The sequence below is a fragment of the Ranitomeya imitator genome, chromosome 2 (assembly GCF_032444005.1).
Source record: "Ranitomeya imitator isolate aRanImi1 chromosome 2, aRanImi1.pri, whole genome shotgun sequence".
Taxonomy (NCBI): domain Eukaryota; kingdom Metazoa; phylum Chordata; class Amphibia; order Anura; family Dendrobatidae; genus Ranitomeya; species Ranitomeya imitator.
In genome coordinates this window covers 449,546,603-449,560,002 of record NC_091283.1, presented here as the reverse complement: position 1 = coordinate 449,560,002, position 13,400 = coordinate 449,546,603, and the positions used below count along the sequence as shown (strand labels likewise).

Here is a 13,400-nt window from a genome sequence, read left to right as displayed (position 1 = left end):
TAACAGGGAATCCGCAGGGACCACCCATGAGCACCCCGACTTGAGGAGACGGAAGGTTAGGGGACAGAAGGGCAGGTGGGAAGGTAAAAGGATACTCACCTAAACATCCCACGCCGTCCGTTACTAACCTCAAACCGTGGAAGGTATTAGACGTCCGTTGAGCTGGACGTCCTCGTCTCCTCCAGCCGACAGGCTCTGGTGGGCGAGTGGGTGTGGGACGGAGGCAGGACCGGTCTTCTGAGCACACTTATGTGCCAGGCTTTCCCAGTGAGGAGTTCTTTGATCCTGCAGTCGGATCTATGAGGAGACAGGGTGGCAGTACACGCCGTACTCATAGTCCGTAATGTGGGATTACAGGTGTGACTGATCACCCTGTATCCCTCCGGAAAACCTGATAAGAAAACGACGCACATTGAGGTAGATAGGGGTCTAATAAAAGACCCGTGCCCACCTCCTACTGACAGTAAGCTAAACTGAGGTGCATAATGCCAGTCGGTGGGGTGTACACTGCAGAGGAGGAGCTAACTTTTTTTGTGCATAGTGTCAGCCTCCTAGTGGCAGCAGCATACACCCATGGTTCCTGTGTCCCCCAATGAGAGGCGATAGAGAAATATACTTTTTTTTTTTTATTCTTGTGTTTCTCACCTCTGTGAAAGATCCCTTCCCTCTTGGCTCCACGAACATTGGCTTTACATCATCAATTCGTGAAGTGAGGCCATTCTCCTGCAGGAAAATAACAAAAACAGGACAATATGACAGCACATACTGACACATGAATGTGACAAGGTCAACTTCATGACATCCTCACCCTCCAGAACTCCAGGCTTTTATCCATGACTGGGTAAGAAGGAAAAAAGACCAACAGACCGTGAGGAACCACACGAGTGATGTTACCTGGAAGCAAACAAAGATTCTGAGAACAACTGATAATATGAAAAAGTCAAGTGGCAGTGACTAGCCCAAAAGAAAGAGAAGCAGAATTAGAAGGGAAGACCATCGTAACGCTCAGAGAAGGGCTAGTTCCATGCACAAAGGAGAATGTTGATGTCCATGCATAGAAAAAAAAAGGGAAGAGACGAGAGTTCACCCCATGCACAGACTGATGGGCATTACACAAAAAGTCAATCCCCTGCATGGGGAAAAAGACAGGAAGCCCATCCTCTGGCACAGACAGGACAGGATTGGCGAGATCTCCATCTCCACAATAGGCAAGTGGGAACTATACAAAAAATATATATTGCAGAGAAAGGTGGGGGGTCAGACAATTTGACCATCATCTGTAGAGAAAAATGGGGATCAGACAGGAAGACCATCCTCTGCAGAGAAAGGTGGGGATCAGACAAGAAGACCATCCTCTGCAGAGAAAGGTGGGGATCAGACAAGAAGACCATCCTCTGTAGAGAACGGTGGGGATCAGACAAGAAGATCATGCTCTGCAGAGAAAGGTGGGGATCAGACAAGACGATTGTCCTCTCCGTGGGTGGCACAATAATAACACCCCGGCAGCGGGCACGCTGTCTGGGTGTTACGTTTGACACCAATCTCTCCTTCACATCCCATATACAATCTCTTGCCCACTCTTGCAGCTTACACCTAAAGAACATCACTAGAATCCGCCCTTTTCTCACCATGGAAACAACCAAAAACCCTCACTGTCGCCTTGATCCACTCCCGCCAGGACTACTGTAACGCTCTATTAATTGGCCTCCCTCTTAGGCTACATTCACATTTGCGTTGTTGTGTGTTGCGTCTGCGACGCAACGCACAACGCATGCAAAACGCATGGTTTTGTGACGCATGCGTCCATTTTTGGTTTGCTTTTGGACGCAAAAAAATGCAACTTGCTGCGTCCTCTGCGCCCTGACGCTTGCGCCAAAAATGACACATGCGTCACAAAACGCAAGACAACACATGTCCATGCGCCCCCATGTTAAATTAGGGGCGCATGACGCATGCGTCGCCGCGGCTGCGCCCGACGCAACGCTAATGTGAACGTAGCCTTACTCGACTTTCCCCTGGCTGCCCATTCACTACAGGATCCAATTCAAAGTGCTTGTTCTCACCCACAAAGCTCTACACAGTGCGGCACCCCCTTACATCTCCTCCCTCATTTCTGTCTATCGGCCTAGCCGATCGCAGCACTCTGCAAACGATTTGCGACTAACCTCTGCACTAATCCGTACCTCCCACTCCCGTCTTCAAGACTTCTCCCGCGCTGCACCAATCCTCTGGAATGCTCTACCTCAAGATATTAGGACCATCCACAATTTGCATAGTTTTAGGAGCTCCCTCAAAACACATTTGTTCAGAGTGGCCTATCACTTTCGCTAGTCAAATTCATTTTATGTGTAAGGGCGTGTGTGTAGCCCAATTCACTACTTCCATTTATCCTCCACTCCATCAAGATGGCTGGACCATCATTGTAAATACATAATTGTAAATACACACCTGTACTTTGTATCTCCCCCACCTCATTGTAGATTGTAAGCTCTCACAAGCAGGGTTGTCCTAGTTTGCTTTAGTTATTGTATTAAGAACGTTGTTACTTATGACTATTGTGTTTGAAACTGTTAACCCCTTAGTGACCGAGCCAATTTGGTACTTAATGACCGAGCCAATTTTTGCAATTCTGACCACTGTCACTTTATGAAGTTATAACTCTGGAACGCTTCAACGGATCCCGCTGATTCTGAGACTGTTTTTTCGTGACATATTGTACTTCATGTTAGTGGTAACATTTCTTCGATATTACTTGCGATTATTTATGAAAAAAAAACGGAAATATGGCGAAAATTTTTAACATTTTGCAATTTTCAAACTTTGTATTTTTATGCCCTTAAATCAGAGAGATATGTCACGAAAAATAGTTAATAAATAACATTTCCCACACGTCTACTTTACATCAGCACAATTTTGGAGTTATAAGGGTTAAAAGTTGACCAGCAATTTCTCATTTTTACAACACCATTTTTTTTTTTAGGGACATCACATTTGAAGTCATTTTGAGGGGTCTATATGATAGAAAATAACCAAGTGTGACACCATTCTAAAAACTACACCCCTCAAGGTTCTCAAAACCACATTCAAGAAGTTTATTAACCCTTTACGTGCTTCACAGGAACTGAAACAATGTGGAAGGAAAAAATGAATTTAACTTTTTTTTGCAAAAATTTTAATTCAGAACCATTTTTTTTATTTTCACAAGTGTAAAAACAGAAATGTAACCATAAATTTTGTTATGCAATTTCTCCTGAATACGCCAATACCCCATATGTGGGGGTAAACCACTGTTTGGGCGCACCGCAGAACTTGGAAGTGAAGGAGCGCCGTTTGACTTTTTCAATGCAGAATTGGCTGGAATTGAGATTGGACGCCATGTCACGTTTAGAGAGCCCCTGATGTGCCTAAACAGTGGAAACCCCCCACAAGTGACACCATTTTGGAAACTAGACCCCTTAAGGAACTTATCTAGATGTGTGGTGAGCACTTTGAAGCCCCAAGAAATTCACAGAAGTTTATAACGTAGAGCCGTGAAAATAAAAAAATCGCATTTGTTTACACAAAAATGATCTTTTCGCCCACAAATTCTTATTTTCACAAGGGTAACAGGAGAAATTAGACCACAAAAGTTGTTGTGCGATTTCTCCTGAATACGTCGATACCCCATATGTGAGGGTAAACCACTGTTTGGGCGCACCGCAGAGCTTGGAAGTGAAGGAGCGCCGTTTTACTTTTTCAATATAGAATTGGCAGGAATTGAGATTGGACGCCATGTCGCGTTTGGAGAGCCCCTGATGTGCCTAAACAGTGGAAACCCCCCACAAGTGACCCCATTTTGGAAACTAGACCCCCCAAGGAACTTATCTAGATGTGTGGTGAGAACTTTGAATGCCCAAGTGCTTCACAGAAGTTTAGAATGCAGAGTCGTGAAAATAAAAAATATATATTTTTTCCACAAAAAAGATATTGTAGCCCCCAAGTTTTTATTTTCACAAGGGTAACAGGAGAAATTGGACCACTAAAGTTGTTGTCCAATTTATCCCGAGTACGCTGATGCCCCATATGTGGGGGTAACCCACTGTTTGGGCGCACGGCAGAGCTCAGAAGGGAGGGAGCACCATTTGACTTTTTGAGTGCAAAATTGGCTGTCGTGTTTGGAGACCCCCTGATGTACCTAAACAGTGGAAACCCCACAATTCTAGCTCCAACCCTAACCCCAACACACCTCTAACCCTAATCCCAACCCGATCCATAATCCTAATCACTAACCCTAACGATAATCACAACCCTTACCCCAAAACAACCCTAATGTCAACCCTAACCATAACCCTAATCAAAACCCTAAATCCAACACACCCCTAATCCTAATCTCAACCCTAACCTCAAACCTAACCCTAATCCCAATACACCCCTAATCACAACCCTAACCTTAACCCTAATCCCAAACCTAACCCTAATCCCAAGCGTAACCCTAATGCCAACCCTAACCCTGATACCAACCCTAATCCAAACCCTAACCCTAATCCCAACTCTAACCCTAACTTTAGCCCCAACCCTAGCCCTAACTTTAGCCCCAACCCTAAGGCTACTTTCACACTTGCGTCGTTTGGCATCCGTCGCAATCCATCGTTTTGGACAAAAAACGGATCCTGCAAATGTGCCCGCAGGATGTGTTTTTTGCCCATAGACTTGTATTGCCGACGGATCGTGACGGATGGCCACACGTCGCGTCCGTCGTGCACTGGATCAGTTGTGTTTTGGCGGACCATCGGCACAAAAAACGTTCAATGTAACTTTTTTTGTACGTCGCGTCCGCCATTTCTGACCGCGCATGCGTGGCCGTAACTCCGCCCCCTCCTCCCCAGGACATAGATTGGGCAGCGGATGCGATGAAAAAATACATCCGCTGCCCACGTTGTGCACAATTTTCACAACGTGCGTTGGTATGTCGGGCCGACGCATTGCGACGGCCCCGTACCGACGTAAGTGTGAAAGAAGCCTAACCCTAAATTTAGCCCCAACCCTAAATTTAGCCCCAACCCTAACCCTAAATTTAGCCCTAACACTAACCCTAAATTTAGCCCGAACCCTAACCCTAGCCCTAACCCTATCCCTAACCCTATCCCTAACCCTAGCTCTAACCATAGCCCTAACCCTAATTTTAGCCCAAACTGCTCTTCTCCTGCCGGCCGGCAGATGGCGATAGATGGCGGGCGCACTGCGCATGCGCCCGCCATTTTCTTTTCCCCGGCAGCCAGGAGGAGCAGCAGGAGGACCCAGGGACACCGGTGAGTATGATAGGGTCCCCGAATCCCCATATTTCTCTGTCCTCTGATGTGCGATCACATCAGAGGACAGAGAATTACACTTTGCTTTTTTTTTTTTTTTTTTTTGCGGTCGCCGTTAAACAGTTAATTACCGGCGATCGCAAAACAGGGGACGGTAAAACCGACCCCGATCATGTTCTTTGGGGTCTCGGCTACCCCCGGCAGCCGAGACCCCAAAGATTCTCCCGGTGCCGGCCGGCGGGCGCACTGCGCATGCGCCCGCCATTTTGAAGATGGCGGCGCCCATCGGGAGCCACGAGGAGCACCGGGGGAGACAGGTGAGTATCGGGGGGCTACCTGGGACCCCATTTCTCTGTCCTCCGATGTGCAATTACATCGGAGGACAGAGAAATTAAAAAGAAATCAAGTTTTTTTTTGTTTTTTTTTGCGATCGCCGGTAAACGGTTAATTACCGGCGATCGCAAACGCGGGGTCGGTAAAATAAAAAACAAATCATGTTCTCTGGGGTCTCGGCTACCCCCGGCAGCCGAGACCCCGGAGAAAATCCGACTCTGGGGGGCGCTATTTACTTTTTCTACAGTGCCGTTAATAAACGGCGCTGTGGTTTAAGTACCCTTAGCGGCCGCCGTTAAAAGGCGTATCGGCGGTCATTAAGGGGTTAAACTGTAAAGCGCTGCGGAATATGTTGGCACTATATACAGATATTATTATTATTATTATTATTATTATTCTTAAAGGTGGGGATCAGACAAGAACACCATCCTCTGGAAAGAAAGGTGGGGATCAGACAAGACAATTGTCCTCTGCAGAGAAAGGATGTGATAAAACAGGAATTCCTTCCCCTGCACACATATGTGGAGGAGCAATGTACAAAAAGTCCAAAAAATACATATATAAAAGATTTTGCGCTAAAATGTCAGTATAAAAATATAAATAAAGACATAACACCTTATTGAATAAACCAAGTATTAATTAGGTGCAATCACATATGGCATACTTCAGTCCTTATGTGCTGTGTATAGTCGTGTTTCCCCTTGTGGTAACATAGTAACATAGTTAGTAAGGCCGAAAAAAGACATTTGTCCATCCAGTTCAGCCTATATTCCATCATAATAAATACCCAGATCTACGTCCTTCTACAGAACCTAATAATTGTATGATACAATATTGTTCTGCTCCAGGAAGACATCCAGGCCTCTCTTGAACCCCTCGACTGAGTTCGCCATCACCACCTCCTCAGGCAAGCAATTCCAGATTCTCACTGCCCTAACAGTAAAGAATCCTCTTCTATGTTGGTGGAAAAACCTTCTCTCCTCCAGACGCAAAGAATGCCCCCTTGTGCCCGTCACCTTCCTTGGTATAAACAGATCCTCAGCGAGATATTTGTATTGTCCCCTTATATACTTATACATGGTTATTAGATCGCCCCTCAGTCGTCTTTTTTCTAGACTAAATAATCCTAATTTCGCTAATCTATCTGGGTATTGTAGTTCTCCCATCCCCTTTATTAATTTTGTTGCCCTCCTTTGTACTCTCTCTAGTTCCATTATATCCTTCCTGAGCACCGGTGCCCAAAACTGGACACAGTACTCCATGTGCGGTCTAACTAGGGATTTGTACAGAGGCAGTATAATGCTCTCATCATGTGTATCCAGACCTCTTTTAATGCACCCCATGATCCTGTTTGCCTTGGCAGCTGCTGCCTGGCACTGGCTGCTCCAGGTAAGTTTATCATTAACTAGGATCCCCAAGTCCTTCTCCCTGTCAGATTTACCCAGTGGTTTCCCGTTCAGTGTGTAATGGTGATATTGATTCCCTCTTCCCATGTGTATAACCTTACATTTATCATTGTTAAACCTCATCTGCCACCTTTCAGCCCAAGTTTCCAACTTATCCAGATCCATCTGTAGCAGAATACTATCTTCTCTTGTATTAACTGCTTTACATAGTTTTGTATCATCTGCAAATATCGATATTTTACTGTGTAAACCTTCTACCAGATCATTAATGAATATGTTGAAGAGAACAGGTCCCAATACTGACCCCTGCGGTACCCCACTGGTCACAGCGACCCAGTTAGAGACTATACCATTTATAACCACCCTCTGCTTTCTATCACTAAGCCAGTTACTAACCCATTTACACACATTTTCCCCCAGACCAAGCATTCTCATTTTGTGTACCAACCTCTTGTGCGGCACGGTATCAAACGCTTTGGAAAAATCGAGATATACCACGTCCAATGACTCACCGTGGTCCAGTCTATAGCTTACCTCTTCATAAAAACTGATTAGATTGGTTTGACAGGAGCGATTTCTCATAAACCCATGCTGATATGGAGTTAAACAGTTATTCTCATTGAGATAATCCAGAATAACATCCCTCAGAAACCCTTCAAATATTTTACCAACAATAGAGGTTAGACTTACTGGCCTATAATTTCCAGGTTCACTTTTAGAGCCCTTTTTGGGCAGCACGGTGGCTCAGTGGTTAGCACTGCAGCCTTGCAGCGCTGGGGTCCTGGGTTCTAATCCCACCCAGGACAACATCTGCAAAGAGTTTGTATGTTCTCTCCGTGTTTGCGTGGGTTTCCTCCGGGCACTCCGGTTTCCTCCCACATTCTAAAGACATACTGATAGGAATTCTAGATTGTGAGCCCAACGGGGACAGTGATGATAATGTGTGCAAACTGTAAAGCGCTGCGGAATATGTTGGCGCTATATAAAAATAAAGATTATTATTATTATTATTATTATTTTTGAATATTGGCACCACATTTGCTATGCGCGAATCCTGCGGAACAGACCCTGTCGCTATAGAGTCCCTAAAAATAAGAAATAATGGTTTATCTATTACATTACTTAGTTCTCTTAGTACTCGTGGGTGTATGCCATCCGGACCCGGAGATTTATCTATTTTAATCTTATTTAGCCGGTTTCGCACCTCTTCTTGGGTTAGATTGGTGACCCTTAATATAGGGTTTTCATTGTTTCTTGGGATTTCACCTAGCATTTCATTTTCCACCGTGAATACCGTGGAGAAGAAGGTGTTTAATATGTTAGCTTTTTCCTCGTCATCTACAACCATTCTTTCCTCACTATTTTTTAAGGGGCCTACATTTTCAGTTTTTATTCTTTTACTATTGATATAGTTGAAGAACAGTTTGGGATTAGTTTTACTCTCCTTAGCAATGTGCTTCTCTGTTTCCTTTTTGGCAGCTTTAATTAGTTTTTTAGATAAAGTATTTTTCTCCCTATAGTTTTTTAGAGCTTCAGTGGTGCCATCCTGCTTTAGTAGTGCAAATGCTTTCTTTTTACTGTTAATTGCCTGTCTTACTTCTTTGTTTAGCCACATTGGGTTTTTCCTATTTCTAGTCCTTTTATTCCCACAAGGTATAAACCGCTTACACTGCCTATTTAGGATGTTCTTAAACATTTCCCATTTATTATCTGTATTCTCATTTCTGAGGATATTGTCCCAGTCTACCAGATTAAGGGCATCTCTAAGCTGTTCAAACTTTGCCTTCCTAAAGTTCAATGTTTTTGTGACTCCCTGACAAGTCCCCCTAGTGAAAGACAGGTGAAACTGCACAATATTGTGGTCGCTATTTCCTAAATGCCCAACCACCTGCAGATTTGTTATTCTGTCAGGTCTATTAGATAGTATTAGGTCTAAAAGTGCTACTCCTCTGGTTGGATTCTGCACCAATTGTGAAAGATAATTTTTCTTGGTTATTAGCAGAAACCTGTTGCCTTTATGGGTTTCACAGGTTTCTGTTTCCCAGTTAATATCCGGGTAGTTAAAGTCCCCCATAACCAGGACCTCATTATGGGTTGCAGCTTCATCTATCTGCTTTAGAAGTAGACTTTCCATGGTTTCTGTTATATTTGGGGGTTTGTAACAGACCCCAATGAGAATTTTGTTACCATTTTTCCCTCCATGAATTTCAACCCATATGGACTCGACATCCTCATTCCCTTCGCTAATATCCTCCCTTAAAGTGGACTTTAGACAAGACTTTACATAGAGACAAACCCCTCCTCCTCTCCGATTTTTACGATCCTTTCTAAACAGACTGTAACCCTGTAAGTTAACTGCCCAGTCATAGCTTTCATCTAACCATGTCTCGGTTATTCCCACTATGTCAAAGTTACCTGTAGATATTTCTGCTTCTAGTTCTTCCATCTTGTTTGTCAGGCTTCTGGCGTTTGCGAGCATGCAGTTTAGAGGATTTTGTTTTGTTCCAATCTCCTCACTGTGGATTGTTTTAGAAATGTTCTTACCTCCCTTCTGAGTATGTTTTCCTGGGTCGTCTTTGTTCGAGTCTAATGTTTTTCTTCCCGTCCCCTCTTCTTCTAGTTTAACGCCCTCCTGATGAGTGTAGCGAGTCTTCTGGCGAATGTGTGTTTCCCAGGTTTGTTGAGGTGTAGTCCGTCTCTGGCGAGGAGTCCATCATACCAGTAATTCACACCGTGGTCCAGGAATCCAAATCCTTGTTGTCTGCACCATCGTCTTAGCCAGTTGTTTGCATCAAGGATCCTGTTCCATCTCCTGGTGCCATGCCCGTCTACTGGAAGGATAGAAGAAAAAACTACCTGTGCATCCAGTTCCTTTACTTTCTTCCCCAACTCTTCAAAGTCTTTGCAGATTGTCGGTAGGTCCTTCCTTGCCGTGTCATTGGTGCCAACATGTATCAGAAGAAATGGGTGGACGTCCTTGGAGCTGAAGAGCTTTGGTATCCTATCGGTCACATCCTTGATCATCGCACCTGGAAGGCAGCATACTTCTCTTGCAGTTATGTCCGGTCTGCAGATGGCTGCTTCTGTGCCTCTCAGTAGTGAGTCTCCCACCACCACCACTCTTCGTTGCTTCTTGGCTGTACTTTTTGCTGTCACTTGTTGCTGTGTGCCCTTTTCTTTTTTGCTTGCTGGTATTGCTTCATTCTTAGGTGTGCCATCTTCATCCTCTACAAAGATTTGATATCGGTTCTTCAGTTGTGTGGTTGGTGATTTCTCCATGGTCTTCTTGCTTCTTTTGGTCACATGCTTCCACTCATCTCCTTTTGGTGAAAGGTCCTTTTGATAATGTCCGTTGGGTGCCGATATATAGATGCTGACAAGTGCCAATAAAAAATGGCTGATGAAAAAGCTAAATTGTAGATGCCAATATTTCGGGGGTCGCCGTCCCGGCCGGTGACAGGCGTACCTCCCCGCAGAAAGCTGGACAGAATGTGCCGTGCACAGGCACGATTCCGAAACGCGTTGGAATTTGGTCTGGTGTGCGTTCCGTAGCCGGTCACGTGACTCATCACGTAGCAGTGACGTCACGCAAGGTCCTGCAGCCGCTCTGCACCTTGCCGGCTCTATTCTTCTGATAGAGCTTTCTGTGCCTGTGCACGGCACATTCTGTCCAGTTTTCTGCGGGGAGGTACGCCTGCCACCGGCCGGGACGGCGACCCCCGAAATATTGGCATCTACAATTTAGCTTTTTCATCAGCCATTTTTTATTGGTACTTGTCAGCATCTATATATCGGCACCCAACGGACATTATCAAAAGGACCTTTCACCACAAGGGGAAACACGTCTATACACAGCACATAAGGACTGAGGTATGACATATGCGATTGCACCTAATTAATACTTGGTTTATTCAATAAGGTGTTATGTCTTTATTTATATTTTTATACTGACATTTTAGCGCAAATATACATTTTATATCTTTTATAGTGTTTATCTTTGGATGAATAGGGTGGTCTTCATCACTATATTTGCTGCAAATTGATTCAGTTTTTAGGGCAGCGCCTTCTGGACATTTGTTTATTTTATAAAAAATACATATATGCACAAAAAAATATGCAAAATTAGGAGGAAGTGTAGTGTAAATTACCAATTGTCTTCCCCAAAGATGATAAATAATCTGCTGAAAATCTGTGGAGAAAAAAAAATACAAAATATAAGTAACACAGGATACATACTGTATATGATCAGTTTTAATACCTTTACCCCCAAGGGTGGTTTGCCCATTAACGACCGGGCCAATTTTTACAATTCTGACCACTGTCCCTTTATGAGGTTATAACTCTGGAACGCTTCAACGGATCATGATGATTCTGACATTGTTTTCTCGTGACATATTGTACTATGGTAAAATTTCTTTGATATTACCTGCGTTTATTTGTGAAAAAAACGGAAATTTGGCAAAAATTTTGAAAATTTCGCAATTTTCCAACTTTGAATTTTTATGCCCTTAAATCACAGAGATATGTCACACAAAATACTCAAATAACATTTTCCACATGTCTACTTTACATGATCACAATTTTGGAAACAAAATTTTTTTTGTTAGGGAGTTATAAGGGTTCAAAGTTGACCAGCAATTTCTCATTTTTACAACACCATTTTTTTTTTAGGGACCACATCACATTTGAAGTCACTTTGAGGGGTCTATATGATAGAAAATACCCAAGTGTGACACCATTCTAAAAACTGCACATCTCAAGGTGCTCAAAATCACATTCAAGAAGTTTATTAACCCTTCAGGTGTTTCACAGGAATTTTTTGAATGTTTTAAAAAAAATGAACATTTAACTTATTTTCACAAAAAATTTACTTCAGCTCCAATTTGTTTTATTTTACCAAGGGTAACAAGAGAAATAGGACCCCAAAAGTTGTTGTGCAATTTGTCCTGAGTACGCTGATACCCCATATGTGGGAAGGGACCACCGTTTGGGCGCATGGCAAAGCTCGGAAGGGAAGGAGCGCCGTTTGGAATGCAGACTTAGATGGATTGGTCTGCAGGCTGTTGTGATAGGCAATTCAGTATCACAATGGACATAGCGGTCAGAGCACATACAGTGATCTGACAATAACCCAAAATAATAGAACGAGCTCTGAGACGTGGGAACTCTGCAGACCGCAATCCCTAATCCTCTCCAAACAACACTAGAGGCAGCCGTGGATTGCGCCTAACTCTGCCTATGCAACTCGGCACAGCCTGAGAAACTAACTAGCCTGAAGATAGAAAATAAGCCTACCTTGCCTCAGAGAAATACCCCAAAGGAAAAGGCAGCCCACCACATATAATGACTGTGAGTAAGATGAAAAGACAAACGTAGGGATGAAATAGATTCAGCAAAGTGAGGCCCGACTTTCTTAACAGAGCGAGGATAGGAAAGATAACTTTGCGGTCTACACAAAACCCTAAAGAAAACCACGCAAAGGGGGCAAAAAGACCCTCCGTACCGAACTAACGGCACGGAGGTACACCCTTTGCGTCCCAGAGCTTCCAGCAAAACAATTAGACAAGCTGGACAGAAAAAATAGCAAACAAATAGCAAAGAAGAACTTAGCTATGCAGAGCAGCAGGCCACAGGAATGATCCAGGGAAAAACAAGTCCAACACTGGAACATTGACAGGAAGCATGGATCAAAGCATTAGGTGGAGTTAAGTAGAGAAGCACCTAACGACCTCACCAGATCACCTGAGGGAGGAAACTCAGAAGCCGCAGTACCACTTTCCTCCACAAACGGAAAATCCCAGAGAGAATCAGCCGAAGTACCACATGTGACCACAGGAGGGAGCTCTGCCACAGAATTCACAACAGTACCCCCCCCCCTTGAGGAGGGGTCACCGAACCCTCACCAGAGCCCCCAGGCCGACCAGGATGAGCCACATGAAAGGCACGAACATGATCGGGAGCATGGACATCAGAGGCAAAAACCCAGGAATTATCTTCCTGAGCATAACCCTTCCATTTAACCAGATACTGGAGTTTCCGTCTTAAAACACGAGAATCCAAAATCTTCTCCACAATATACTCCAATTCCCCCTCCACCAAAAGCGGGGCAGGAGGGTCAACAGATGGAACCATAGGTGCCACGTATCTCCGCAACAATGACCTATGGAATACGTTATGTATGGAAAAAGAATCTGGGAGGGTCAGACGAAAAGACACAGGATTAAGAACCTCAGAAATCCTATACGGACCAATGAAACGAGGTTTAAACTTAGGAGAGGAAACCTTCATAGGAATATGACGAGAAGATAGCCAAACCAGATCCCCAACACGAAGTCGGGGACCCACACGGCGTCTGCGATTAGCGAAACGTTGA

The 13,400-nt window shown here is 44.2% G+C and overlaps 1 protein-coding gene across 6 annotated transcripts in view; it reads right to left on the bottom strand.

Annotated features, from left to right (window-relative positions):
* The window catches only part of RTEL1 (regulator of telomere elongation helicase 1), a 201,596-nt gene that overhangs the window by 98,470 nt on the left and 89,726 nt on the right, over positions 1–13,400 (bottom strand). For all 6 annotated transcript variants that reach the window (XM_069751061.1, XM_069751063.1, XM_069751062.1 and 3 more), the window contains 3 exons: positions 11,176–11,216; positions 809–894; positions 646–723 (listed from right to left, as the gene is read on the bottom strand). In XM_069751061.1, the coding sequence (XP_069607162.1) occupies positions 646–723; positions 809–894; positions 11,176–11,216 (205 nt within the window). The remainder of the gene's footprint in view (positions 1–645; positions 724–808; positions 895–11,175; positions 11,217–13,400) is intronic.